This window comes from Pomacea canaliculata, linkage group LG3, assembly GCF_003073045.1.
Source record: "Pomacea canaliculata isolate SZHN2017 linkage group LG3, ASM307304v1, whole genome shotgun sequence".
Taxonomy (NCBI): domain Eukaryota; kingdom Metazoa; phylum Mollusca; class Gastropoda; order Architaenioglossa; family Ampullariidae; genus Pomacea; species Pomacea canaliculata.
The window spans coordinates 17,088,670-17,116,594 of record NC_037592.1 but is presented as its reverse complement, the minus strand read 5'-3'; the positions used below and the strand labels follow the sequence as shown (position 1 = coordinate 17,116,594).

The window sequence follows — 27,925 nt, the reverse complement described above, 5'->3', positions numbered from 1 at the left end:
GATCAAATGAAGTAGTTAAATATTTCAACGTCTTTAGAAACTAAGGTAATTCAGCCATTTTGACCTATATTCGGTTGTGCTGGGAAGCGACTGCGATGGTGGTGAGCAGAATCAAGAATGGCAGCTAAGAGCATACCTTTATTGCATCACTGATCACATCGTATTCGATGCATATTGTGTGGATTCGAAGGTAATAGGTTCAGAAATATTAAAGACTTGTTTCTTTATCCGTCTCTCAATTGACACCTTGCGCTGAAAGTGCCAAAGGAAAAAAAAAAAAGAAAAAAAAGTAAAATATTTGATGAAAAAAGGTCAAGATTTTGTTCTTGGTAGTTTCTTTGTTCTTTAATTTCGTGCATTTTCCTTGACAAAACTTTTAAGACAGAGGATAGTGCAGCATTGCGTAACTATTATCTAGCGAGTTTAATTTTTTTTTTCGTTTGTTAAATTGCGCATTGTTATGCAGGGTGCGTCCGGAGAATCGTGAATATGGAAGGTCCCGATAGTCGCGAGAGGGTAGCGGGAGTGACAGCTGCTGGTCGGCCAGTGGGCAATTTTCTTGGTGTAGAGAGAACAGCGCAAAGCATGGCAAAAGATGGGTCCACTGACTTCGGCAGGTGTAGCGGTATCGACATCTCGGAGACGTGCAGTTCAGCAGAGGTAAATGAGAAAATACACACATTTTTGCATGTGGAATCAGCCGGCCCCTCCTCGTCAACTGGCATTAAATTTGAGAATGAAGAGGATCAGGATTTGATACTTGAACTTGATAACACAGAAGACATGTGTCCAGCTCAAGCATCATCCAGTACAACAGTCATCCAGAATGCTTTGAAAGGTCAGTTTAATTTGTTGTGCCATGAGTTAAGAGATACTTTTTGTTGCTTTGGCTTCTGCAATTAATTTTTCTTAAAGTGCGCTAACTATAGTTTATTTTCACAAATTTTTCAAAGACATTTACTGTCTAGCTTCTGGGAAGTAATAAGATGATTGAGATTTATGGTAAACATGCAACAACCCTAAATTTGAAAATATAAGCTGTATTATTATTACTTGCAAATATTGTAAAAGTGTAAAGTACAGGTAGATAATTATAATTCATTTATCATTAACAGTTAGTCAACTTGTGTAAACAACATGTAGCTGTTTTTCTCTTTCTCTTCCATATGACATTCATATTAATAAGCAGAGCAAGATTGTCTGTTGGCTAGAATATTGTAGTATTAAAATGAATGTTTTTAAATATATATAAAAGCATTGACACATTGCTCATGAGTATTTTTTGTCATGCTTAAGTTAGCTTTTTTTTAAACCAGCCAAATTAATTTTTTGTAAGAAGATTATAAGACATATTTATTAGATCATAACAACATTAACTATTCATTCTATTCCAAATTCTACACTTTGTAAAATTAATGTAAATTAATGTCTCAGTAAAATTATGATGTAAGATGTAAATCAGTCTGTAATAATTATCTTTTTTTTTATCACTACCTTCCTGTGATGGGTCAGCATTAGCAAGTCAGCTGGCATGGAATTATGGGAAACATGCAAAAAAACTGAAGTTGAAGATTTATGCAACTGGTTTAATAATGCAGTGATTTGTTTAGGTGTTTGACTGGTTTTGTAGTTTTTTTTTTGGGTTCATGCTTTTATAAAATGCTTGGGTTTTCCCTGGAATCTGTTAAACCTTGAAGCTTTTTAGAACTTTACAAAGGTGTTGAGAGGTCAAAACATAATTCATAATAATATACTTAGTCAAGTATAGGTGCCCAAGATATCAAACAAAGAGAACTGTGACTAGACAGTGTTGTTAAGAATATGTGTTGAGCCTGCCCCTGTTTTGTGGTGAAAGGATCTTTGAGTCTATTCAGTACCAAGTGGCAAGCACACATATCTAGGCACAAAACATTAAAATGTGCTGGTTCATTGCTGCATAAATATCTGATATATTTTTCCTTTGTTCTTTAAGTCAGATGGGATTATGATGGTTTTTTTTTAAGCCAGTTTTAAGGTAAAGAGGGCTTGGTTTTTGACAAGCACCTATTGGTACCTTGAAACAGCTGCCTAGACACCGTTAAAAAGGTCATTGACCCTGGCAGTACACAGTCCCAGCGTGATAGAAAGCATATTAAAGCAGCAGAAGTCTTTGCAAGTGAATGAGCATTGCCATATTATAGTTTTTGCTTTGTGCTCATTATGAATAAAAATCTGGTCTGTGGAGAATGTAAAAAGCATATTTGTATTGTAATTGAGAAAAAGTAATGAAAATTGTCTAAAAGGACACTAAGAAAGTTATTTCTGATGTGGTCTTTTCTGCTTTTTGCTTAGTGTGGAGACTATTCTGATTTGTTTATTAAAGTGTAGTGCACATTATTTTCACAAAAGGCACCGAAAAGCTGATGTCAAAAGAAAAAAAGGATCTCAAAACTTTTTTATGCTCTCGAAATTTGACCTATCAATTCTTCATTTACAAAATGTCTACAATCACTGCAGTGCATCAGCTTTCTTTATATCTGCTTATACATTTGCACTTGGTTTTTTTACGCCTTTATGCATTTCTGTGTTTGTTTTATGTACTGTTTTGCTTCTTTGAAAGCATAATCAGGTTTAATTTAGCATATACAATCTTGCAGACAACTGATGAATTACATTTTCACAGCTGCAAGGTAGAGTCCATGAAATCTTCACATCTGAAATTAAGAAGTAAAACATTATGGGGAAAGGGCTGTTACTTAAAGGGAAACTTTTGCTAATGAGAAACCTGTAATTTATAGTGTCAAGGCTTGCTTTAAGTTCATTAGGCATTGGGCTTGCATTCATCATTTGTCACAGCAACTGATCAATGAGTGAAACATGGTGATTCTACCGGCTCCTATTTTAACATTCAGAAAAGGCATTATTTCTTAGCAGTTAGCTCAAATGGAAACACAGGCAAAAAGAGCACTGTAAATTGTGAAAGGAATAAGGAAAAACGTTTTGGAAAAGCAAAACACGAAGGCATGTATTTGGTTCTGATGTGAACAGTAGCTTTTGAAAATGCATAGTATTAGATTTGAAAGGGCTGGTTAGAGTGGGAAGATCTCTTGCTCAAACAAGATAGTAAATAATGGACTTGAGGGTTTTTTAGTGATTAATAATAAAAAAAACTGTACATTTTATTTGAAAAGGTTGTAGTCGGGAAAAAAGGGTGATAAACAGGGTGGGAGTGCTGGTGTCTGAGCTGATAGGGTAGTATGGTGTTGGGTTAACAGAGTTGTGAATGATGATGATGATGATGATGATGATGATGATGGGGTTTTATAACGCGCAAAATCCGTATCATGGAGAAACGCTCAATGCGCCGAGAAACGCTCAATGTGCCGAAAGAAAGTGGATCTTATGAATTAAATATACAATTCTTACTTTTGTCATATGGAGTCTATCTGGCAGTCTTCTTGACTAATAACATTCCATAAATATGCCACGAAAAAGTTGCTCTTGATACTCAAGGTATTATAAAAACCAGTCTGCAAAACATGGAGAGAAAAGGAAAAAATCAGAATATACTGCATTGTGCTTGGAGGAACTAACATTAAAAAAGAGCTGTCACCAAGTCTATAAGCACTGTTTGAAAATGCTGTCATTGTGAAATTGTAGACTGCTTACACTGATAGTGTATCACCATACAAGGCTGACAGACTAGGTGACAGTTTTTCCTGTGTTTGCTGTGATGGGATGGCTGAAAGAGCTGGTGGAGTTCTTGAGTAAGGGGTTGGGTGGGCTACTTTCCCAGTTTGCCTTTTTTGTTTAATTCCATCTGATTCTGTGGTGAACTGTTGATAAAAATATCAGTAGAGAAGGTCATTCAAAAATGGAACCAGGTCTTGAGAAGGGTTGGTTAGAGAAAGTAGATGGAGTATGCTGTGAAGATTGTTTGGACCCTTTGTTTTACACATTTTTGGGGAAGAGGCAGAGAATTTTGGTGTTTTGCCAGCTGTGTAGGTCAGAGGGCAGGGAGATGATGGACAGTGCAGCTGACATTGACTAGAAGAGAAGAAATGCATGATACAGTCATGAGAAATAAAAATGGTGTGGTAAGAAAGGGGATGTTTATAAAAGGAGATTTTATTCAAAAATTGTTGTGAACATGAATATGTTTACATAAAAATGATGCAGTGAAATAGGGGATGAACATAGGATGAATTTCACTTTGTCATATTTGGTAGGATCGTCCTAAACTTCAGTAACTTTTTGCTCAACTTGTATAATTGAAAACCAAGTCTACATGGCTGCTGAACAAAAAACCCTGAACTGCAAAGAGTTAGTACACAGTAATAATGTCATGTTCGGCCCTATGCTCCACTGGGGGCGGCTAGGATCAAGAAGTTTACAACACGGGACGTTTTTTTGTGTCTCTGTTGTGCTGTACTGAACATAAAAGTGGCCTATTTCTGCACATAGGATTGCAGTAAATGCAGTGTATTCAGATGTATGAAACATTAGCAGGAAAGAATTATCTTTTGTGGATATTTTCAGAAATAATTAGAAAAATCTAACCAGAGTGTAAAACATTTGTAAGTAGTGTGTACAAAAAAAGCAACAGCATGATGTGCTGGAGGCCAGGTGGATCAGGGCTCACTCACTTGGAAGAAAGTAAAACTTCTGCTTTTGGATTTATGTACAGAGATAACAATATTGCAGCTTGGGATCTTTTTTATGTGCATGACTTTATGTCTAATCTGTGGCCATCAGCTCAACTAAGCATCAAAACAACTTTTGTGGTTACCTGAGATCAACTAGATATAGACATGCACATGTGTGAGAATGTTGAGATTCTTTCAATCTCAGTTTGTTAATTGTTTTTTTTTTTAATTGATTCCCAATTGGAATGCATTTATCTCATTTAGATTAAAGAGAAATCTTGCTACAATTGGGGATTGTGTAGTTGTCATTTTTTCCATAATCTTGAAGAAGTTTATTCCATGAAAATATTCCCAAAGAAAGCTTATGATCATTAAACTGCAGCATCCAAACAGATGTGCACCAGCTAATTCATCTTTAATCTCCACAGATGAGGGCAAAGTGCAGCAGGCTGCAGATTCTAATAGTTCACGCCAAACATTTGTTCCTTGTAAAGTGTGTGGTGATAAGGCTTCAGGCTATCACTATGGAGTTACATCCTGTGAAGGTTGCAAGGTAATTTTTTTTGAATGACTTGTACTACCTTCAGCCTAATATGATTAAGTGCATTAAATTATGATCACGCCATATTATTTAAAACATAAGATTGACATTATATTTAAATTCAAATTATTATAATGCAATCAACATCATTTTCCTCCACAACAAACCCTATAATTTCTGTTGCAGGGTTTTTTCCGCCGCAGCATTCAGAAACAAATTGAATATCGTTGTTTGAGAGATGGCAAATGCCAGGTCATTCGACTAAATCGCAACCGTTGCCAATACTGTCGATTCAAGAAGTGTCTTGCTGTGGGCATGTCTAGGGATTGTAAGAGTTGTGCCTTGTATATTTTTGAAGTAGTTGTCAGTAGATGTATTATTTTTAAGTGGCAAGTAATCACTTATAATGATTTAAACTGACTTTATCATTAAAAAAAATAAAAGTGTATGTGCAAGCGCATATGCATGGTTATTTGTTAATTTAATATTGGCTAGGATGTTATCAGTAATGGCTTTTATGCTCTTTTTAGAACAATATGACCATTTTGGCAAAACTGAAGCCTTGCAGTTAAAGCAAGAATGTAATTACGGTTCTTACAGTAGCTGTTTAGTTACAATGATGACTAAAAGTTTTGAAGCTTAGTTTTCTTAAATATAGTTCTTGGGGTGACCTAATGCTATATAGCTTTCCCTGATCTTCCACAAGAATTTTAGTATCGTGGATGACAGTTTGATAAAAATCGAAACACATTTATGTGTAATATCCAAGCTTTGATAAGAAAAAAGTCTTTATATCTGCCCTACTTTTGGTTCAGTTCACAACTTTGCCTTAAAAAAAGTGCTAACAAGGCTAAGTGCTTAAATGTTGTTGATTGTAGAATATTCATGACTTATTTGAAATAGTAACTGTGTGTCTACTACATCTATAGTAGAAGCATTTAGCTGGATAACTCTTTGATATGCGTAATTAATATTTTTCTTATACAAAGATTTTCTCGCTCCTGTTTTAAATGCCTCGCTGGATTGGCAGGTTACAGCAACATTTAATAAAGAAGGAGTAATTTTAGGGGAGTTTTAAGCACACCATTGTGTGCAAATATGTTGTGTATTTTTATGTGTTGTTTTTTTTTTTAAGCATGCATTATCTTTAATCTTTATGTCAGAGAAGCATGACTGAAACTTATGACTACTGTAAGAAATATGTTAATCTCTTAGAAATATAACTGAACTTTGTGCAGCTGTTCGATATGGCCGAGTTCCCAAGCGGTCCAAAAGCTTAGAGGAGCAGAGTGTGAGTTCAACAGATTCCTTGCAGGAGCAGTCAGCTTTGGAATCTCGGCAGCTAGCTATATATGATGTAATTTTAAGCATTTCCCAGGCTCACCATGCACACTGCGGTCTCACAGATGACAAGATCAAGAACATCCCCCGCACTGCAGCAACCCTTGTGAGCAAATACTATGCTGCATTTTAGTCAGAAGTTTTTTAAGTGTTTGATAACACTGATGTCTCTAAGACTATAGAAAATTAGATAGTCTCAGTAAATGAGAAATTTATCCACTTTATGCTCTTTTTAATTTATGGAAACTTATTTTTCCATATTGTTGACTATCTGAACTGCTATCCTGAGCCCTTGCTCCCTTAATTGGGCATTAGTGGCAATCATTGACTGTTGGTGTCCTAGACTGTCTTTTCTTATCCCACTTATTGCACTGTTCCTATCTTTTTGGCAATAAAATTTCAGTTGCTTTTAGATCTTCATTTTCTGTTTGCTGGGGAGGGTTGCTGGTGTCAGTTATTCCTTTCTATGCATAAAAGTATCCATTAGTTTTAGAAAATATTACAGACTCAGTTTTGTCTTTGTTGCAGTATTGTTGCAAAAATTGCTGTTTGGTAGTTGCAGATGAATAAGCTACGGATCCCAGAAGGTCGAACCCATTACACAGATGAAGAACTAGAAGTGCAGCGAATGCTAATGTGGCAGCAACTAGCAACCCTTATTACACCCACCATTCATAGTGTAGTGGAATTCTCTAAACGAGTCCCTAGTATGTTTTCTGGAATATTTAGATTATGAATGTCTGCAGGGTTGGGAGGGGGAGATTGCATGGATGCACCCAGATTTGATGTTTTATTTAAATCTCATGGTCATTCCTAGTCAGTAATTTGTTCTAAATATCAGTGGTTTTTAGCAAGTGTCAGGAACTTCTGGGTTAATCATTTTATTTAACGTGATTGATCAGTGTGATATTTATTCACAGATTCCTGTGAGATAATTGACTTATTGGTTGTGTATGTGTGTAAAGAAAAGAAGACTGGGAATTCAGAATAGTTGTTTTAAAAAGTCATAATTTTGAAAGCTATTTTTTTGACTTGTGCCTTATCTCATATGGTGCTTGTCACAATGTTCTTTTTTCTGTATGATTTCTACAGATTTCTCAGATCTATCACAAGATGATCAGCTCATCCTCATTAAGACAGGCTTCTTTGAAATCTGGTTGACTCGTATGGCACGCATGTTCAGCCGCAGTGACAACATGGTGATGTTTGAGGATGGCAGTTTGATTTCCAGGGATGAGATATCTGTGGTGTATACGGTAAAAAAAAATTTTTTTTACCCTTTTTTCAAACCAAAATCAGTTTGAAAACTTATTGATAAAAAAAATCGGACTACTAGCAGGTTCCGGTGTGTAAAGATTAACTGTTTTGTTTTTATGAGTACTTTACTAGTATAAGGCATCTTTAAATTATTATCAACAAACTAATCAGAAGGAATACTTTTCAGGATTGCAAAGCTAAAATACATGAGATGACAATGACAACACTAGCTTTATATCTAGCACATCCACTTTTAAACAAAAAATATTTGCTGGACAGTTATGGAACCTATAAATTTTGGCCTTGTTGTTAGGGGAAAAAAAGACGTAAAAATGTTTAGATGACAACTGAGAACCTGACCTAGAGCATTTGAATTGTGAAACTAATGAGGACTGACTAGTTCTATTTATGCAAGATGACCCAAAGCTTTGTTAGATACTAAAAAGGCATGTAAGAATAACATAAATATAAATTTCATTGTTTACTTTTTTTGTCTCAAAAATTTGAGGTCAGTTGTGTTCTAGGTTTGGTGCATACAAAAAAAAAAAAAAAAAAATTGAAGTGCAAGAGGAACACTATTGGCTTTTCTCATGTATTTTCAGCCTGATTTTGTGACGAGCATGTTTGACGTGAGTGCTAGCTTCAATATGTTGAACCTAAATGACACAGAAATTGGCTTGTTCACTGGCATCGTTCTGGTCACTGCAGGTAAGTCTAGCAAGGCCATGGAGGTGGCAGGAAGTACAATACCTTACTTATCATTATCATGCTTCTTGCTTTTTAAATAGAACTCAGTGTTCAGAGTGTACAGAGTGGGCAGGGCTTGACAGAACAAGGTGGCTTGTATACATTTTGCTGAAAATAGAGACATTTTGAATTTTTAAAAACCACAACTGAAGATATTTGGTTCTTGAGTCTAAAAAGCAGGATCTGACTAAAAATTATATATATACACATTATAAAGATGTGTGTGTGTATATAAAACATACGACTACCTATAAAGGCCAGAAAACTGGATTGTAAAAGTATTCTTAGTTTTACTGTTACAAGATGTTTGACAGTTCGCAACCAGCACTGAAACAGTGCTTTTGAACTGTTTTACATCACAGTAACTTCTTTTTCCAGATCGCCATGGTCTTTCAGATCCACATGGGGTAGAGAGAATACAGGATCGCTTGATAGAAGCCCTCAAACTGCAGGTGAGTCGCAATCACTCCACTGAAGAGAATCTCTTTGCCAGCATCATCATGAAGCTACCAGAGCTGCGTACCCTAGGCTCACAGCATAATGAATTATTACGATGGTACCGAGCCCAGTGGCACCGTGTTGAACTACCTCCTCTTTTCGCAGAAATTTATGACATACCCAAAACAGCTGAAGATGCTCAGATGTGAGAAAGACTATGTTGCAGGTGCTGGACCACAAATCCCACAGCACAGTCTTAATATCTCAGGATACTTCTTGCATTTTTTGAGCAAGGGGTTTCTAGTCTGAATTAAGTGAAAACAGCAGGGATTTTTCATTTTCATGTATGTGACATATTTTAGTTACTTTGTCTGTGTGGGTTTACTACCTCTTTTTATTAATGTGTGACAAAGAATGTGCAATGACATTCATGTAAAACATTTTTGCTTTAGCTTTCATATTTTCTGCGATGAGTGCAGGGTGGGTCAGCATTCGTCGGGAATAATTTGTTTTGCCTCGCACATGAACGGTCCTATCAACTTGAGATTTGGAAACAACAAAGCCTCAATCATTCTCAGTTAAAGTTATATTATTTGCAGATTAGGCTCTCAGGGATCAAAACTAGGCACACTTTTTCTGCATAACTAGCTGTAAATTGACCTTTATTTGAGATGCTGAATTGAGCTCAGATCATTTAGATTGACTTTTTATTGTAAATCTGAGAATTTGATTAATAATTGGCTGTTTTCTTCACCCTAAAGGAGATGCATTTACAAAGATTATTATTAGTTGTGTATAAACTGGCTACTTAGCCTTGCCACATAAATGTTATGGTGGCTGTGCATGAAAGGTTTTAGTGGTCATGTATAATTTCTGTGTAATGATTAGAAATAAAAAGACCCTCAGTTGTACTTTGATTTTTTTCTTCTTTTTTTTTTTTCTTTAAGTCATAGACACAGAAAACATGGAACTATGTGAACCCCCTCTATGCAATCATTTCAGTCATTCTGTATCATCTCCTTTAATCAGTATTCCTTTTCTGTTTAGAGGGAGGGCAGGGTATTATTCTGTATTCTGCAGTGTCTATGGCCACAAATGCAGAAGTTGATATGATGCACAGCTGTCAATGTCATCAATGCATTCAAAATTTGTCTTACCAATGTCTTAATATGTAACACAACATTCTTTGTAACAAGCATTACATCAAGATAGCAAGGGTTAACTATATTTTCAGTTTTCTCCTGGGTGTTGTCGACAATTTTAATAAAAAATAATGTAAATGTAAGAATGCTTATAGTATGAATGCTGGATTCACTGTGTGCCATGTTATTTTATGTTAGTTTGAAGATAGAAAGGTGCTGCAGCTTACAGAAAAATATGAAAGGAAAATTTACAAGTTGATGTGATGTCTGGATATGTTGCTCCACTCAAAGAATGCCCCTGTATGTACCTTGAAAAATATTGTTTAAAACAGAAATGGTGTTTTGCATAAACTTTTTATCAGCTGAAGTATATAAGAAAATTCATCAGGGAAAATGTTAAGAGTGTTACATATTTGTTAGTTTTGGATCCTTTACCATGTAAGAATCTTAGTGTGTCTGAGCTTGTGTACATTATGCATATATGATGCTCATCTTGGAAAGTAAATCTCCTAAAGAAGGGTTAAGCTATTTTGTTTGGTAATTATGTGAAGTACACACCTGGGCTAAGTGAACAGGGATATTGGCCTTCCTTTTAGAGAGACTGCTTACTCTCTTTTATGCCTGGACATGTAAGTGATCCAATTTTACCTGAATTTTTAGACATGGTTTCCCAGGTGATTAATTTTTTTAAAACTGTTTTATAACTAGTTTCATGTAGACATGACATCTATTTTAAGTTAAAAAGTGTTTTAATAAGAGCAAGATATTACAAATTCTCAATGTAGGTAAAGAATTGTGACTATGTGACTACTGGGTTGTGAGCATGTGGCAACAGAGAGCTTGGGAAAGGAAACTGCTGCCCACACATCACTGCCACCCATTGAGTGGGCATGAGATTTCCTGCTGGCGACTACTGTCCACAGAGTAGGCTTGAGATATCTAGCTAACATTTCTAGCCAGTCTGTGTGTAACAGCCTAGAAGATGCTGTGCAGGTGTTTGGATGGCTAAGGAAAGGCATAGTGCTGGTTGGGCTTTAAAGTGTGTTGTGTTGATGCCAATCTTTTGTATTTTTCCACAGTGTTCATGGTACAGTTCTTGGCGACTGATTAACTTTTTATGGCTTTTGCACTCCTTAAAAAACATTCTGGATAGCTAGGTCAGCTAGATGTCAACATAACAACAGGATGTATTTATTTTTTAAAGAAGACAAATTTTTTTTGTAATTGTTTCACTGTCCTGGAGTATTGTGCTTTTTTGGCAGCTTGTTCTCTTTCCCTCGCAGACACGGGCGTAAAGGTGTCATTGTGCCAGCAAATGTTTAAGTAAAATCCATAGATTTATTTATGTATATTTATAAAAAAACATCTCAGGAACAGTTTTGTCTTGGCTATATTAATGATGAATCCTTGAGAACAATTATATTTATAAAAGTTTATTTCATAACTTATACTTTAAACATTTTTTCTTAAAAATGCATTTCTTTTCAGATGTATTTTCAAACAGGACCTTTTTCTATGAAAAACAAGTGGGTATATTTGCAGCAAGGAAAGGAAGCATTTGGAGAAAGCTATAGAAGTCTGGATAATTATTTTGCCATGAAACTGCCTTTAATTGGCTGCTTGGCATAGAATCCTACCCACTCACTTAAAAACTTCTTGGTGTAAAGACTAAAGAAGGTATTTTGAAAACAAAAACTAATTACTTTCGTATTACATAAGGCAATTTATAGCTTGTGACTAGCCACATTGAATATCTGTATCCAGTTTCTTAAAATAAATGCTTGATCTAAATACCATGTATGTATATCTTGTAAAATAAATTCACCCACTTGAAGTTCAGTGCATGACCCAGTTGTCAAGTTTTGGGCATCTTGCTTAGTAAAGAAATGTAGCAGCATTTTTTTTTTTTAAAAAGCTAAATGCTATTACAGACAGAGGCATATCAAACAAAAAAGATAATAATTTATGATTTTACAGCATTTATTCATAAAAACAAATGTCAATCATCATGCATTTGTTGCGTAGTATGATAGAGAAGAATGTGAATATTTCTGAGTTCTTCAATAAAAGGGATTAAACCAGCCACTGTAAACATGGTGGTGCTTTATCTCCATCTACCATTGTATTTTGAGACATCTATTTGCTAATTACTTCATTCCCATTAGAAGCAACATATTGAAATTGCTAGCTGATAATTTATTTTAAGGCCTGACATGCCCCCCCCTCCTAAAAATAAAAAAATTTACATTTTTCAGCAGCATTTGTAGGAAACACTCTTTGCTCATCTTTCTAAGTCAGCAGTTGCAGGGTGATGGGATGAACATCAATATATAATTCTTTCATTAAGGAAATCGGTTTGTCATTTTTTCTCGAGACGATTACCACATGATGGATGGGGATTTCAACAGCAGAATTAGTTACATTAAGTTGTCATTTTTAATTTTTGTTGTTACAACAGTCTAATGCTGTCCTGGGTTGTTTTGGGTTTTTTTCCCCCTTCACATGTGATATTTTCAGAAGAAATGAGCATCTGACAGGCATTATGAACACTTCATATGTACCATTAATGTCTCAGAAAGAAAGTATCCCTTGAACTAAGTTTTGAGTTGTGGTGAACATTTGTTTTACATTCATAAGCCAAGCCCAGTTGGATTGTGGGACACCCGAAGCATGAGCTATAATCTGGTCATGGTTGGCATTAGTGAATTCTGATTGGGTATAAGCACTTACATGCATCCATATTAGAAAATTTCCTTCCCTTTGTCTTGTCTAAACCTATTGGCCTTGACCTGACCTTTGTTTGAAAGGCAAATGAAAGTTCTGACAGTATGCGATGCGACCCAGTTTCTCAGAACACAGTGTGCGTTGCTATGTCCCAGACATTCTCATTCTCGCTAATTTTGCACACAGCAAAAGCAAGTATAAAATCAGTCGCTGTCTTTAGTGATGAAATATATGTATATTTCTAGATGGTTTTATGAAAAACCACGTGGAGAGTGGATAGAAGATATGTTGAACATTCATAATATGCCAAAATCTCACAACAGCTTAAAAGGAAATTTTTCCTCAGATTTGGGGATGTGTCAGGCCTTGATAAGTTGTACTTTTTATTTTACTTTTTTTTTTTTGTTTTGGATGCACTGGATTTTTATAGATTTTTGGCTTTCACCTGCAATAATTTCAATTTTGTAAGATATGAAATAGAATGGCATTTGTTATGTTGATTGTAGTACCCAGACATTTTACTGCTATTTCAGTGGGTTATTGTTCAGATGCACAAATGGTCTTTTTAACCTCATCAATATGATTAATATCACATTTGTTTGTGCCATATACTGAGCTGTTTTCTGCATCAGCGAGATCAAATTTTTTTTTTTTTTTTTTGGTCCCATCTGGTGCCATCTAAGATAGATTTTAAAACAGTTTTTGTTTCTTGTGAATTTCTACCCTGTTTTAAACCACACAGAAGAAGCTATGTTTTGAAATTGTTATATGTGCTTGTGTGAGTTTATTTTTCACAGAACGGGTCACTATTTTACAAATTTTTGTAAATAGCATAGAGCGGTGCCATTTTGAAATTTCATTTCACCTTTCACCCCTGTTTTTCCTCAGGATGCAACAAAATGCAGCTGCTGCCTCCTTGCCTACCATTGTCAGGAGACTGACATTAGAACTGGCACTGTTGTTAGGAAACTGATAGATTCAGGCAGTTCACCATGGAGATGTATTTTGTGAGCTATCAGGAATGCTTCTTGTAGATGAAAATTAAGATGGACCACTGTTGTATGAAGATTTTAAAAGAGTATGTACTGCAAGAAATTTTGTTTGTTGTATTGGAAGTAGTGATATTGATCTCCCCATTCCTGAATTTCAGGGAGGTTGCAGCTAGAGTACATGCACGCTTTTTGAAACTAGTGCGCAAGAAATGGACAGCTTAAACATGCAAATGTTTAATGATTTTGTGCCATAATATTTGTTGCGGTTATTAGGTTTTGTACCTTTTTTTTAAAAAACATTTGTCTATATTCAAACATTTTCATGTATGTCAGCAAATGCGTATAAAAGGCAGTAGACAAACTGGGTGTGAACATGTGGAAGTAGAGAATAAAGTATATTTTCTTAGTGGACTAATGCTGTATGTGTGTGCACACTGTCAAGGTTTGATAGTTAACTAATTTGTGGAGTATTAAAAGATGAAGTAAAATCACTAAAAATGAGCAGCTTCCAACAGGAGAGAAAGCTAGCAAGTGGTGGACATTGTTATTGCAGTAGACTGATGCCATATTCTGGGTTTTCAAGCAATTTTAGTGACAAGTTTGTTCCTTTTTCCAAGATAGCCATAAATTGCAAATTGTGAGATTTAAAAAACATTAAAACATATCTTATATATTATATCAAATATAAATTTACAAATTTGCTAGACATACTTCAAAGATATGCTAAAAATTATGCCATTTCAAAATGATTGCTGTGCAACAATCAGTGCTGTCTAGATCAAGCAAGAACATTTTTCTGTACATAATAACAACCTCTTCACAGCTTAAAACATGGAAAATTAAGGTCAATTGCTAGAATTGCTAACCTAGATAGTCCATAATTGATCTTAATAGTACCAGTTTGACTAGCCAGTAGGACAGCCATAGGCTTGATGTAGTCATAGTGATTAATTTCTAAGGATAAACATTGTAAAAGAACTTAATTGTGTGGGTAAAGAAACTCCCAAGATCTTGTGTGTGTCCTAATCTAGTGAAGAACTGTCTTTTCTTTCTTAATTTATTCCAGAACTTCTGTTTGTGCCCATAAAATCTGAAGGTAATGGCAGATCTTATTGAGGTGTTACTGAAAGCAAGGGCAAGTGACCGTGGGATATATGGTGTTAAGTCTAGGCCATTTGGGTTACATTATAACCTGTGCTGTCAGGCATAACAAAGCAGCTGTTTATTTCAATTTGTATGACTTATTACAAGGAAGCTGTAGAGAGGTCAAGCCAGCAGTAATGTGAAATGAGCAGCATATGTCAAAGAGATGTGTGCCATTAAAAAAAATAGCAACTTTTATATGTTGGTGGTAGCTAGCTTTGAACTTTTATTTTGAAGTCATGAATTTATGTGATTGATATATTGTATTAAATGGGTGGCTGTAGCACGTGCTTTCAAAGTATTTATGTTCTGAAGATAGTTTTTTTATGAAGTTTTGCATTAAAATTTGCACTGACTAGGACTTATATGAGTGTGTGCTGGGAGTGGTATTGGCACATGCTGTCTCAGGTGAAATTAATCAGAAGCAAGCAGTTGCTAGCATTGTCTCAGGTTATAAAGATGACACATTTTTAATGGATCTTTTCTTGCATATTAATAACATTGTTTGCTATAAGCATTTTCAAAATCTCTTCATATATTGCCTGTCCTGTGCTGCTGTTTATCGTCACTGTGAATTTGTCAAAATTGTGTATGATTGTATGAGCGAGCAAATTATAGAGAAAACATTTGTACTTGCCATTATACCACATGATTTTTGCTCAGCGTGTATGTAGGCAGTAAAACATATTCTAGGTTTCTTGACTTTTATGGATTGAGGAAGGAATCCAATCATTTAAGACAAAAGATGGAGCACAAGCCTGTAATGATTAGGTCTTGATGAAAGTTCTGCTGAGACATGTTTGCTGCAAGTCACCTGATACCATCATTTCATTCATGAATTCATTTTATTCTTCTCAGCATGATTCATATAGTCTATTGCTACATCAGTTTGTTTACACATGATTGGAAAAAAAAGATGTAGCACACAAGCATAAGGTTTATTTAACCCAAAGAAGGTTAGGCTAGCAGTTATTTTAGAATAAAATGCCATGCTGCACATCAGCATTATCTCTCCATCACATATAAATAGCAAAAAAGGAATATCGATATGGTGAACATTTAAAGGAAATGGTTTAGTTTTGAACAAGACACCAGTAGTATGATAATAAGGTAGAAACATTTATGGAAGTCTATGCTTTGGTATTCCACTATTATCTTTTTTGAGGGTTGGCTGTCCTGGGTTCAGCTCTAATTTCAGGCACCCTGTTCTTTCTCTACATGTGCCATCTGTTTACAGGGCTGGCTGCCTTGCCATGATATAGCTTTAGTTGATGGTTCGGCATAAAACACCAATTTCACCCCTTCACCCCACCTTTGGTATTGGATGGTGAACATTTAATGTAGAAGCTTATACTGTAAGCAACAGCAGCAAATTGTTTTCGGTACACGAAAAATATAGATTCTTCTTGGACAATTAAACCATTTGTGGTTGTGTATGTGCAGATATGCAGTTCTTTACATGGAGATGAACACACTTCATACACATACACAGAGCATTGTTTAGTTCCTGTCCTATGGCATACATGTATCTTCTTGATCTGAATTCATTATGACTATTCTGAAGAGCTGTTTTGTGGTGAATGCAGTCAAGTACCAGTAATACTGCACTTTACAAAACTTGTATGATTATTAATTCTACTACTGTTGTGTAAAGCACACACAGCTGCTGTAAAGTGGAAAGGTGTGCTTGCTCTATAAATCCATTATTACTAGATATATGGTACTGCATTCTGCATTCTGAGTCACACAGACAAGTAAACCATTCCAGTTTTGAATCTGGTAGATTTATGAAAATGGCACTGTACATTTTTATTTGGCAAATGATTTATCCTTTTAAGTACCAAGTCTTTTGTTTCCCACCTTCACGTATACTAGTTTTACCATATCCATCGAAGTCCTCTTAGCAGCTGACAATCCCTCTTTTCTCCCTTCTTTAATATCAAAATATGCTTAAATGGCAGATGTGGTTTCTTTTCATGTACCATGATATTTTTATCTAGTACTTTTCTTTTTATATTCAGTCATTGTATGCAGGTGCATATGTGTTTGGGGTATGGGTGTTGCCAATTAAATCATGTACAGAGAGGGCTTATTTGTGTGTAAAGGGGTGTAACTGTGTAGAGAATTCCTTTAAACAATATTTTGAGGAAATTGTACTTCTGAGTCTATGTGCCATGTTAAATAATATTTATGTCAAACAGGCTGCTAGTGCCTGCTTGCCATTTAAAACCACATTTTATTTTTTAGTCATGTCATATTGTCCTTACACCTCCCTCCCCTCATTGTATTCCACTAATAAAATGTCATGCTTACAGCGGTATCAGTAAAATTTGCCTTCACTGGTGATGCGAGAAACATGAACTGAAAGTGGCGCTTTAATAATTTTTAAAAAACAATAATACTACGATTATACTAACAGAATGATCACAACAGAAAGTCTTGACAAGAAAATTGCCCGGGAAATGTTCCTTTAGTGACTGTGTACACATGAGAATTAGATGGCATCTTGTGCTCTTGCGTTGTCTTGTGCCTGTAGTCTTAGTGTGCTGCAGTATTTTGGAACAAAGTTGACTTGCCGGGGCCAGCAGCAGAGGCCAATGCAGGCTATAGAGGACAGAGTAAGAGTGGAGTTATAAAACTGTAAGGTCGTCATCTTTTTTAGAGCACCTGTTAGGACAGAAGTGCAATATAATAGCTCAATAAGCGCAATAGTGCTCAACAACCAACAGCAAGACTACTTTTGTGAAGCGGAGAGAGCTGGTATCCAAACCCAGAGGGCACATGGATTGTCTCAAAGACAAACAAGTTTATTTTTCAGGCATATCAGATCACCCCCGAAACCAATACCGGCGGACCAGCATACAACTGACGGTCATCTAATATCGGTCAATAATGAATGGATAGATGCATATAAAAAAAAAGTGCTGTCGAGTTGTGTTTAATTATCAGTAATCCTATTCTCGTTCAGGATTCAATAAAAGCAGCATGTATTTAAGCATACTTCAAGCGATGAGAACAAAATACGTCGTATATATAAGGACATAGTAGATAACTTCAGAGATTTCAAAGGCAGCTAAGAAATCTTCACCACTTTAGTCTGTAAAGGGTGGTGCAACGTGATCCATGACAACGATAATTGCACTCAAGGCCCAGTGTGTTGATTACGGTGTCCAAATATTGACCCATACGACCTTTTAAGACGGTCTGTTGAATGCATCTATAGAACATATTTTTAAAATGGCTTCAAGCTGTAGTTTTTGCAAATCATCATCACTTTAACCGGCAGCAGCCGGACACGGAGCAAGCCGACCCGTCCGTGGTGTCGAATCCCTGGTAACTGTCGTAGTGGGGACCATATGAGATGGTGGGATCTAGTCAGAGCATTGCCCGCTGGGCCCACGTTCTGTGGGATGCGTCTGAGGTCGAGCTGCATGCTAGCAAAATTGGCCAGCTTCTGCAGAGGACTGTTGAACTTATTTTCAACGGTCGCATCCTGATAGAGAAGCATGTGCAGCTTCGCAAGGATTTCAACCCTATAATTTACTGACTCTAGAAATTCTGATAAAGTCTGCTATGAAGGGCTGTTGCATGCGTTACAAAAATTCAATATCGAAAAGTGTGCCGGTCGAACTACTAAAACGCTGTATGATCGCTCCAGGAAATTAGTACTCCTAAATAAGCATGTGGGTGAGCTATTCCTAATGACGGTGGGAGTCCGCTGTTTAAAATTTACCTAGTGCTAGTATCGTGTTGGATACCTCCAGGATCATCACACAGTGTTCAATCTGAGGGAGGCCACTATGTGTAACTTGCGCTTTGCTGATGACATCGATCTGATGGCGGGCAGAAACAGCGAATTACGAGATCCCCACAGACAAACTCGCAAGCAGCGCTGGTGCATAAACGATGAAGATAAAAACAGAGAAGAGAAAAATTATGGGGAACTCCGTCGAGTAGGACAGCAGAAATCTGCTCGAGGAAGATCAAGCTTAAAGAGCCATCTATGTCTAGTCCAGGGATAATTTTGCAGCGAAGGACAAAGAATCAAATCACGGTACGTCCATGGAAGAATCCGTTGCTTTAAAAGAAAAAATAAGCTTCGATGCCCGAAACAAATTGTAACCCTTAATGTTTCCTTACTGTTGTACGGTTGTGAATAGTGAGAAAAACCAAAGCAGTTGCTTTTGTCAAGCAAACCTTAAATAAATTCTTTTAAATATGGTTTTGTCTTCATGAACTATATATATAATTATAATTATTTCTGTCATCTTCTTTACCACGTGTAACTTTCGTTTCACCACGGACGTGTATAGGTTCGTGGTTTTACCTTCTTCTTGTAAACAAATAGAAGGAGCTTTGGTGAAATTTTAAATTATATATCTCAGATTATAGAAGTCTGTGCATAATTCTGCCCTCCCTCAATAACCCATGTTACTTCCGTTTTGCGAGACGCATGCGCAGTAGATCTGGCAACGCAGCCAAACAACAGTAAATTTCAGCTGTCGAGCACGTTGGTTATGAAGTAAAATGACTGTTTACCGACATACTGTGGCTGTTATAAGGATAAATCTCAGCGAAGTATATCAGTTTATAAAGCACTAAATTATATATTCCGTAAGGTGAGTACACGTTTCCTGAATTGTCCTTAAGGCAGAACTTAAACAAGTGCTCGATGTAGTGGTTTTTTGGTCAGCAGACGACAATGCCTGATGTTTATATTCGTTTGGTCTTTCATTTTTATTTGATGACGCGTGCATTTGCGCTGACTCAAAATTTCAACAACCTTATTTTATTTGCATCATTTAGTGGTTGCATTTTTCTGCGAATGAAAGGCTTAATGTATATAATATTTCCTTTACACGAACTATATATATACGATTCGTGGATATAATTGATTAAACAATTGATATCCACTGAAAATAATGTAAATATATTGTAATGGATATACACATATAAATATTCCTATGAGAAAATTCAATTTCATATGAATATGCAGGTATTGGTGGAAATATATGTGCTATAAAATCACTGAAAATCAAAACCATCGTCATTATTTCCAGTTATAAGGCAGCAATGCCCACAGGAGGTTCATACATGCAGCAGCCAAATACAAATAGTGAGGGAGTAAGGCGATGTATGACCATTCCAGACCTCCCACGGTCCAGTCAGCTACGTTATGAACCACGTCCTCCATATGCTGTTGGGGTACCTCCGGGACGGACACGTCCAGTGTCAGGTTAATGTTTTATATCTGTCATTCTCAAATATATGACATTTAGAAAGAAATTATGCATTGTTATTGTGGTAAATACAATAAGAGAGTCAGTTTCATCAATTTTGTCACACTATAGATTTCTGGGGCTGTTTATAGTTGCCTATAACAAATTATACTTGTTTTGGAGATTATAGGTTTTATGTGAATATTTTCGTCAGATATTTGTCTGTGAAGCTTCGGTAAAGACTTCCAGTAGACTGGTGAATTATATTTCTTATCTTCTCCATAAAAGTCTTCATATTTTTAGCATAAACGCATGATTATGGATGACTAGATCTTTGAGATTTCTTTTGGAATCCTTGTATAATTCAATGCAGAAATAGTTGCAGCTTTTTTTCTTAATACTTACAGCACCAACATACCGACAGCTAACTGGTGACAATCGACCAACATGGCATGGTGCTAACTATCAAAGTCCAAAACATTTGCGACGTTTATACAACGAACAGAGAGTTTATCGGCCTTCAAGCAGTGAGATTTATGCTCCTTATGCTGGTAAGTTTTTGTTAGATTGCACTTCTTTTTTTTTTTGTAAAAGGCTGTCCAGACTTTATGGTTCTTAAAATGGCAATAATCAACCATAATCATTTTTGTGCATATGTTTTGTTTATGTGTGTGTGTTGGTTTGTGTGTATGTTTATAAAATACTTCTTGATAATTTTGTAAAATAATGAAAGTATTTTGTCAATTTATTATTATAAAAATTTTTTCAGCTCGAAGAATAGAGGCGTTTGTCAATTCAACTCTTGGCTACTCCAGAGCTGAAAATGGAAAAATTGTGCCCATTCCATCATATGACCCACTCAATGATCCCCATCTGGTGGATTATTTCCAGCGTCGCTTTGGTATAATGCAGCTTGCAGAGCTTCAGAGGCAGGTGGGTTACAGAAGACACATGTGCCTAAGCTTTTGAAGCTATGAAAACACCAACCTATGCCCAATTTTAGCAATAGACATATGCCTGAAAACAAGTTAAGCCTTTTATCAACTAAATGTTGTCTTTGCACATTCACGTTGTGTTCTTGTTATTATATTATTATTATTCAAAGATGAATCAGTTGTCATACATTTTAAGGCAAACTTGTGGTGGTCAATGACATGCTTTATTTTTGTGGGATGGAGGGTAGGGGTTAGGATTATTTTTATTTGCTTGTTTAAAAAAAAACAAAAATTTTTATAAAACAATAGTGGAATCAATTAAAAATTTTAGTATGTAACAACATTTTTATATAATGACTGTGTAAAACTTAGTGCAAGATACTATTTCGCAAAATCTGGGTAAATGGCTCCCTTCGTTTTTTTGAAATACATGCCTACAAACATCACCATGCACAGAAAGATGTCAACGCCACAGATATCATGATTGTACATGAATACATTTATGTAGTCAAGAGTTCAGCCTATACAAGACGAGACATTAATTAGGTGTATCCATATACAAATGGGATGTTCTAAGTTTAATACAGTTTGCATATTAAATGTTAAAATGTTTGACATATTTAAAATAATATAAAATGTAATCAGCCAGGCAAAGATGCTGAGCACTGGGGAAAAAAATGAGTAGGTACATGTCACTGCTACTGCTGCTGCTGCTGCTGAATGGCTAATAAAAACAGCTGGTGCATGAATCCATGACAACCAAGAAAACAATTATTATTAATAAATGGGGAATCATCTATTATTGTAGTGTTTATTTCATTCTTTTTAATGCTGTTCATTATTATGAAGGAGTTCTTTCCCTTCAGGTAGTGATCTAGACTTCATCAGGAGCATAGTTTATAATGTTCATTCTTAGGGGATTCAGAAGACCCACAGTCTGAGACTTTTATTTAAAATATTAAGGAATGATTAGTAAATATAATTTTCATTACATCATTGCAGCAAAGGATAAAACGATCCATAAGGTCTGGAGCAAGATCAGCTGGTGTGGGTGCTGGGTCGAGACACATTCACAAAGCTAGTGGCAATGTGTTGTATAAAGTAGCTGTTACCACTGGAGACCACAAGAATGCAGGAACAGATGCAAAGGTATCTTTAATGTAGCTGTGTATGTCCATATGATTGTACCCTCAGTAACTTGGTGATCTAAATAGTCTGCTTTAGTTCAGTGACTGGATGGAGGAAGAAGGAGTCCTAGGAGTAAGAGGGAGAGTAGGGAAGGGAAGCTGCAGCCCACTACACTCTGGATGCATCCTTCTGCTACACTTGGGTGTCCTTGGTGCAGTACAAAGGCAAAGCCCAGTCAAGTATAAGGGTTTACCATTTTCACATTGCTGACAATCTTAGACCTATTATAGTCCTTGTGAGGACAAAGAAAATAATGCATATGATAAGTAGTACAGTTTCTTTTCTATCGTAATAACAGCACATTTCCTTACTTTACAGCTGGTTCAGTGCCCTCTACAAAAACCTTACAAAGTAACACAAGTGGGGCATGTGTGTGTGGACATGCTTAAAGGTGTGGGTGTAAAATATATGTATATGTTTTTCAGGTGTTCATTAAGATAAAGGGCTTAAAAGGAAAGCTTCCAAAGACCAGATTAACCAAGAAGTCAAAAAAAGGAGTGTATTTCCGTTTTGCAAAGGGTTCCACGCATCTGTTCAAAATTTATGGCCCAAACATCGGAGATGTGAAGTCTATAATTGTTGAGGTATTTTTTTTTAACTAGTAAAAGCAGATTTCAGGTGTGCCATTCATGCTTTAGTTGAACAGCACTCATAATTATAATGTCTTCAGTTATTGATATAATTACATTTCTTCATGATATGTCACTATCAGTAATAAATATTCCTTATCGTCTTTGCTCATTTGTTTCTTTGGAGATGGTGACTTTTTTCCTAGAAAGATTCTCAACAATTTGAATTTATTACCTCACTATACCTATGCCTTACTTATATAATCTTACTAGAAATGCATTCTGAAATGAGCACATAAATTAACTCTGTAACTATATATTCAAATATTTAATGTTTGTTGACATTTTTATAGTAATATTCTTTATACTTATGCTCTGGATGTTGCCCTAAAATAGTACTAAGGTGATCTGGTGTCTTGGCATTTCACCCTAAATATATATTTTGTCAGACATCTGCATTAAAAAAAGAAGACTCCTGGTTTCTTCAAGAAATAGAAATTGTGAATACAAAAACAAAAAAATCTTGGCTATTCGCCTGCAATCAGTGGTTTTCGCTCTTCCATGGAGATGGACAGGTGATGCGCGAACTCTTCCCAGTCAAGTCAGCAAAAACTGGTACGAAAATTCATTGGTACAAAGATAATTTGCAGCAGAAGTCATTACAGTTCATAAAAACAAACATTTTTTTAAAGAGAGGATGTTTTGAGATTTGTTTTGACAGACACTTAGGTAAGTAACTGCCTTAGTTTTTGACCTCTTATAATTTTGCTTAGATGTATGTATGTGTTTGTGCATAAAGAGAAAGATCAGTGGTTTGTAATATGCCTCATAATTTCCTTTTCTTTTTTTTTTTTTAATATACAGAGTATGAGATTGTAACTGTCACTGGAGATATGCTGAATGCTGGCACAAATGCCAATGTTTTCATCACACTGTTTGGCAAAACTGGCACAACACAAAAGATGCACTTGAAAAACAATAGTAAGACCTTGTTTAATAGAGGCAGTAGTGATCTATTCAAGGTACGGTGCAACTGTGTAGGACCTATGAAGAAAATTCGTATTGAGCATGACAACACAGGCATAGGTCCTGGATGGTACCTTGAAAGGGTAAGTCATTTATTTACATTCTTATCAAAAAGTACAGTATGCCTCTGTTTTTGGTAACATTTTATAGGTTTCTTTTTCATCTTTCTATTTGCTGTTTAAATCTCAATTACTGTTTATTGTTTAGTTATTTTTCAGTTTTCTGTTTGATTTTCTAACTTCACTGTGTTTCTAACTTATTTCTCTGACTTTTGTCGGTGTGTTTGTCTCTTTTTTTTTTTTCTTTCTTTCATTTATTTCATTGCAGTTGACTCTCCAAACAAGAAGTAATAGTAATACATATCTTTTATAAAGTTGTAATTTATACATAAATTCTTTTATTTGATTTTTTGTATTTGTTGATTTTTTCATGAAACAGCTTTTTGATCATGTTTTTTTTTTATACTGTTCTTCAATGGACAGTTACATTTTCACTTGCGCAATATATGTTTTAACCCTCTAACTGTTTTGTAAAGTAGTAAACAAATGTTTTGTTAATTTCTCTAAATTACATTAAAGCTAATCAGAAAATGAGTTTATGCTAGACTATAATGGGGACAATTTACAAATTTACACACAAAAAAGAATTTACACATTTTTTATTGTGGATGCATGCCAAAACAAGATAGGGTCAGCAATTTTATTAAGAAATGCATAAATGATAGGGGATGACAGTGATGTTGATGAGATCCAGTATAAACTTCACTGTACTTGTCTGATTCTAGGTGGTTGTAACAGATCTACACAATCCTGAGTGGAAATACTATTTCCCATGTGGTCAATGGCTGGCAGCTGATGAGGGTGATGGAGCAACTAGTCGGGACCTCATAGGCAGCCGAGACCCTCTTTCCACTAGGAAGGGTAATGTCAGAATACACTACATTAAGTGTACTGTATATAGACTTAAGGTAAAGGTAAAGATAATTTTATAACCTCTGTGTTATTGGACAGTGAGGTGTCAAGAAGACCAAATTTTCTTGGGACCAGCTTTTAATGAGGGCTGTACCCATCTTCTCTCTCTCTCATTACGTTACCTTTTCCGACCTTGTTTGGAGCCAGAGTACCTAATTACAGTAGCTGGGTGTGATGGGAGATCACTTGCACCACATGGATATCAAACTAGTACATCTTTGGGTTCAGACTAGTGCACTAACCGCTCAGCTGCCTTCTTGCAATGGTTCCAGTATTTAAAGTTTCTGATTTAATTTCAAATTGGTATAAAGTTTCAAATAATAATTTTAGCAGCTGTTATGCAAGAAGTAATCATGGCTGTATCTAATAACTTTTATCAATTTCATTGGATACTAAGTAGACATAAAGATTTGACATGACTGAGTTAAAGGCATCATTGTAACACACAAAGCATTGAAAGTTAAAGATGAAATAAATTTGTCTCTAGCTCCGTATTGGTCAGAAGGCGGTTAAGGGTTTTTAAAGTGTGTAATACAAAAAATACAAAACATCCCATGTGATATTCAGTAACATACCCAGTGGTATTCAAGAATGTCTGTACAGTGGACATGCATGTTTAGTTACAAATAAATATTTCATTATGACACCTTCACATGCTCCCCAGCAACAGGCACTCCTTTAAAGGGACTAGTGTGTACAGTTTTCATCAAGAAGATTTTATACTTGCAGCATCCAAATATAAAGTGACAGTTTTCACTGGGGATAAGCCTGGAGCTGGTACAGATGCCAATGTGTACATTACAATGTTTGGAGAATTTGGGGACTCGGGAGAGAAAAAGCTGACTTCCCGCAAGAACAATTTTGAGCGCGGAAAGTAAGTGCTTTTGTTTCTTTCTCTGATCATACGAGAATTTGCACTCTGCACTTATTTCCATGTACTACTGTTTTTTAATCATATGTCATTGTTGTTTATGTTACATGTCAGCAAAGTAAGTTGTGATGGCAAATACTGTGTATATGTTGTATACATGTTGATAATGTATATTGTATTATAATGCTGATAATGTATATTGTACTGCTCTGTGTGTGTGTGTGTGCACATTTACATGTGTTCTCACATGTAAATGTATGTGTGTGTGAATGACAGCAAAAATACAAAAAAAAAATGATTATATTTGACACACAGATCTGTTTCCATTTCAGATCAGATGAATTTCTGTTAGAGTGTCCCAAGCTAGGTCGTCTGGAAAGAGTTCGCATAGGACATGACAACACCGGCTTTGGACCTGGCTGGTATCTAGATAAGGTAACCTTATACATCAGCTAAAATTTGGTCATTGGTGGGCGGAGGGGGGAGTAGCAGCTGACATATAGAGAGGGTAAAGAGGTGAAACGAATGGACATCTGTCCTCTCCTTGATGTTTGTCAGACAATTCTTTCAGGGCTTGTCTCCCTCATGGGTGCCCAGCAAGATGGTCATAAGTATATCAGTGCAGGTCACATGACCAAACCAGGCATGATCTGTTCCAGAAGAATGTTGTTTGTGGCATCGGGATGTTTACAGAGAAACTTTACTGTTGTTAGAGATTGCAAAGCTCTAGCCTTATGACAACATCTTTCCTACATGTCTTAAAGCTTCCAGCCTCTTTGAACCATGAACTTACATGTTACATTTGTAACATACAGTTTTTATAACTTTTATTTTCAGTATCCACAATGTGAGTTCACATACTTATTTGGGTGACATGTGCCTTTCTGCATACAGTCGCATATTTTGTTACTAGGGGAAGGCTGTGACCTTGATCGATATTGACAAAAAAGTATTGGCAAGGTGTCTCGTGAAATCCGTTCAAGGCAGAGATGGAAACATGAATTAAATTGCCCCATGACTTCCAAGTAGTTCTTTAAAATGTAGTCCTCACTGCAAGCCAATGTTGTCCACAGCTACATGCTCCATTGTGTGTGGTTATGCCTGCATGTCATTAATTCATTATCTGAGAAACTTGATATGTTACGTTCATAAACTATAGCATTATATTTTTTGTGGATCCTCTTTTTTTTTGTTCGGATTTTTGTCTCAGTTGCGTAAAATGTTGAAGCCTGGTCTTGTCCTGGAATTCTTGAAGGCATTAGCCCTGCATTACTCTTGTTATTAACAAGTGCATACATGCACACTCACATTTCTCCAGAAGCACACAGCTGGCACAAGTTCATACCTCTGTTGATTGTTGCTGCTATGATATTTAGCGTGCATTATGAGTGAGCACATTCAACGCCTGTGTGCTGTTTACCTGTGTGGATGATTCACCTGCCACAGAACCGATCTTAGTTGTTAGAAGTTCTCCCATTTCTGTGCGCTGAAGCTATTATTATCCCCACCACACAAACGATGTAGTGGCCTTTCAACCCGTATAGCTGCATCTTCGACTTTGTAGAGCAGCTTGAGACGAGGATCAAGCGGTGAAAAAATGCGACTGTGGAAATAGGGATAGTTACATAGGTGTCAGACACACATGAATGCCTGCCTGTACAGCACAGACTGGCAGGAATTTGTGCCTACTTATTGTGCATCATCAACACAGTGAAGACTGGTGAAGGATGGGAGGGGGACGCAGGGCTTACCTCCAGCGTCGTCACGAGCTTGCGAGTCCCCAACTCCTACAACCTGGTAGGCAGTTCATCCGTCTGAAAAAATGTCTCATGACCGTCAAAAACAGTTTGAGTCCGACAGAAACCTTCCTTGAGACGAAAGCTTGGAAGTTACTAAACACTTGTAAAAGCGTGGAAAACAACAGAAATGATAGAGAATACAGTGTACCTCCATCGGAGATTTCGACTGGGGCAAGACGCACCGAAAGAGAACGAGAAGAAACAGACTTTTGTTAAAATCTTAATATCAAATAAAACTTAATTCTTGTCATGATGTAGAGATAGATCAATCTCGATCACCCAAGTGCTAACTTCTACACAGCGGCAGCAGCAGCCGTTCACTGACAACAGATGTTGCCAGTGTCCACTGCCAACCGAAAACTTCGAGCCCAGAGGACAGAATAAGTGGGATGGATTT

General features: G+C 36.2%; 2 protein-coding genes across 4 annotated transcripts in view; both read left to right on the top strand.

Annotated features, from left to right (window-relative positions):
- The first annotated feature begins 37 nt into the window (after positions 1–37).
- Positions 38–17,279, top strand: LOC112559725 (ecdysone-induced protein 78C-like). 3 transcript variants are annotated; one of them, XM_025231082.1, is made up of 10 exons: positions 38–190; positions 467–838; positions 5,054–5,178; positions 5,353–5,494; positions 6,405–6,613; positions 7,064–7,214; positions 7,600–7,763; positions 8,367–8,472; positions 8,890–8,963; positions 11,580–17,279. In XM_025231082.1, the coding sequence occupies exons 2-10, from the start codon at positions 490–492 to the stop codon at positions 11,718–11,720; spliced, it is 1,461 nt and encodes a 486-aa protein (XP_025086867.1). In that variant the 5' UTR covers positions 38–190; positions 467–489; the 3' UTR covers positions 11,721–17,279. The 3 variants fall into 3 exon arrangements, with proteins under 3 accessions (XP_025086867.1, XP_025086866.1, XP_025086865.1); XM_025231081.1 differs by lacking the exon at positions 11,580–17,279 and having other exon boundaries at positions 7,070–7,214; positions 8,890–10,234; XM_025231080.1 differs by lacking the exon at positions 11,580–17,279 and having other exon boundaries at positions 8,890–10,234.
- Positions 17,280–19,422: 2,143 nt separating this feature from the next.
- The window catches only part of LOC112558986 (lipoxygenase homology domain-containing protein 1-like), a 57,265-nt gene continuing 48,762 nt past the window's right edge, over positions 19,423–27,925 (top strand). Inside the window, 11 exon segments of the mRNA XM_025229775.1 lie at positions 19,423–19,569; positions 20,011–20,186; positions 20,577–20,720; positions 20,939–21,102; positions 22,107–22,253; positions 22,718–22,876; positions 23,311–23,476; positions 23,726–23,970; positions 24,672–24,807; positions 25,588–25,732; positions 26,062–26,164. Of these exon segments, the coding sequence (XP_025085560.1) occupies positions 20,024–20,186; positions 20,577–20,720; positions 20,939–21,102; positions 22,107–22,253; positions 22,718–22,876; positions 23,311–23,476; positions 23,726–23,970; positions 24,672–24,807; positions 25,588–25,732; positions 26,062–26,164 (1,572 nt within the window). The 5' untranslated portion in view covers positions 19,423–19,569; positions 20,011–20,023.

What these genes read in the sequence shown, in the direction of transcription:
- LOC112559725 (XM_025231080.1), top strand. Translation starts at nt 490, where the DNA reads ATGGAAGGTCCCGATAGTCGCGAGAGGGTAGCGGGAGTGACAGCTGCT. An exon ending in CATCCAGAATGCTTTGAAAG is followed by an intron (nt 839 to 5,053) that starts GTCAGTTTAATT and finishes TAATCTCCACAG; the next exon opens with ATGAGGGCAAAGTGCAGCAG. An exon ending in AGATATCTGTGGTGTATACG is followed by an intron (nt 7,764 to 8,366) that starts GTAAAAAAAAAT and finishes ATGTATTTTCAG; the next exon opens with CCTGATTTTGTGACGAGCAT.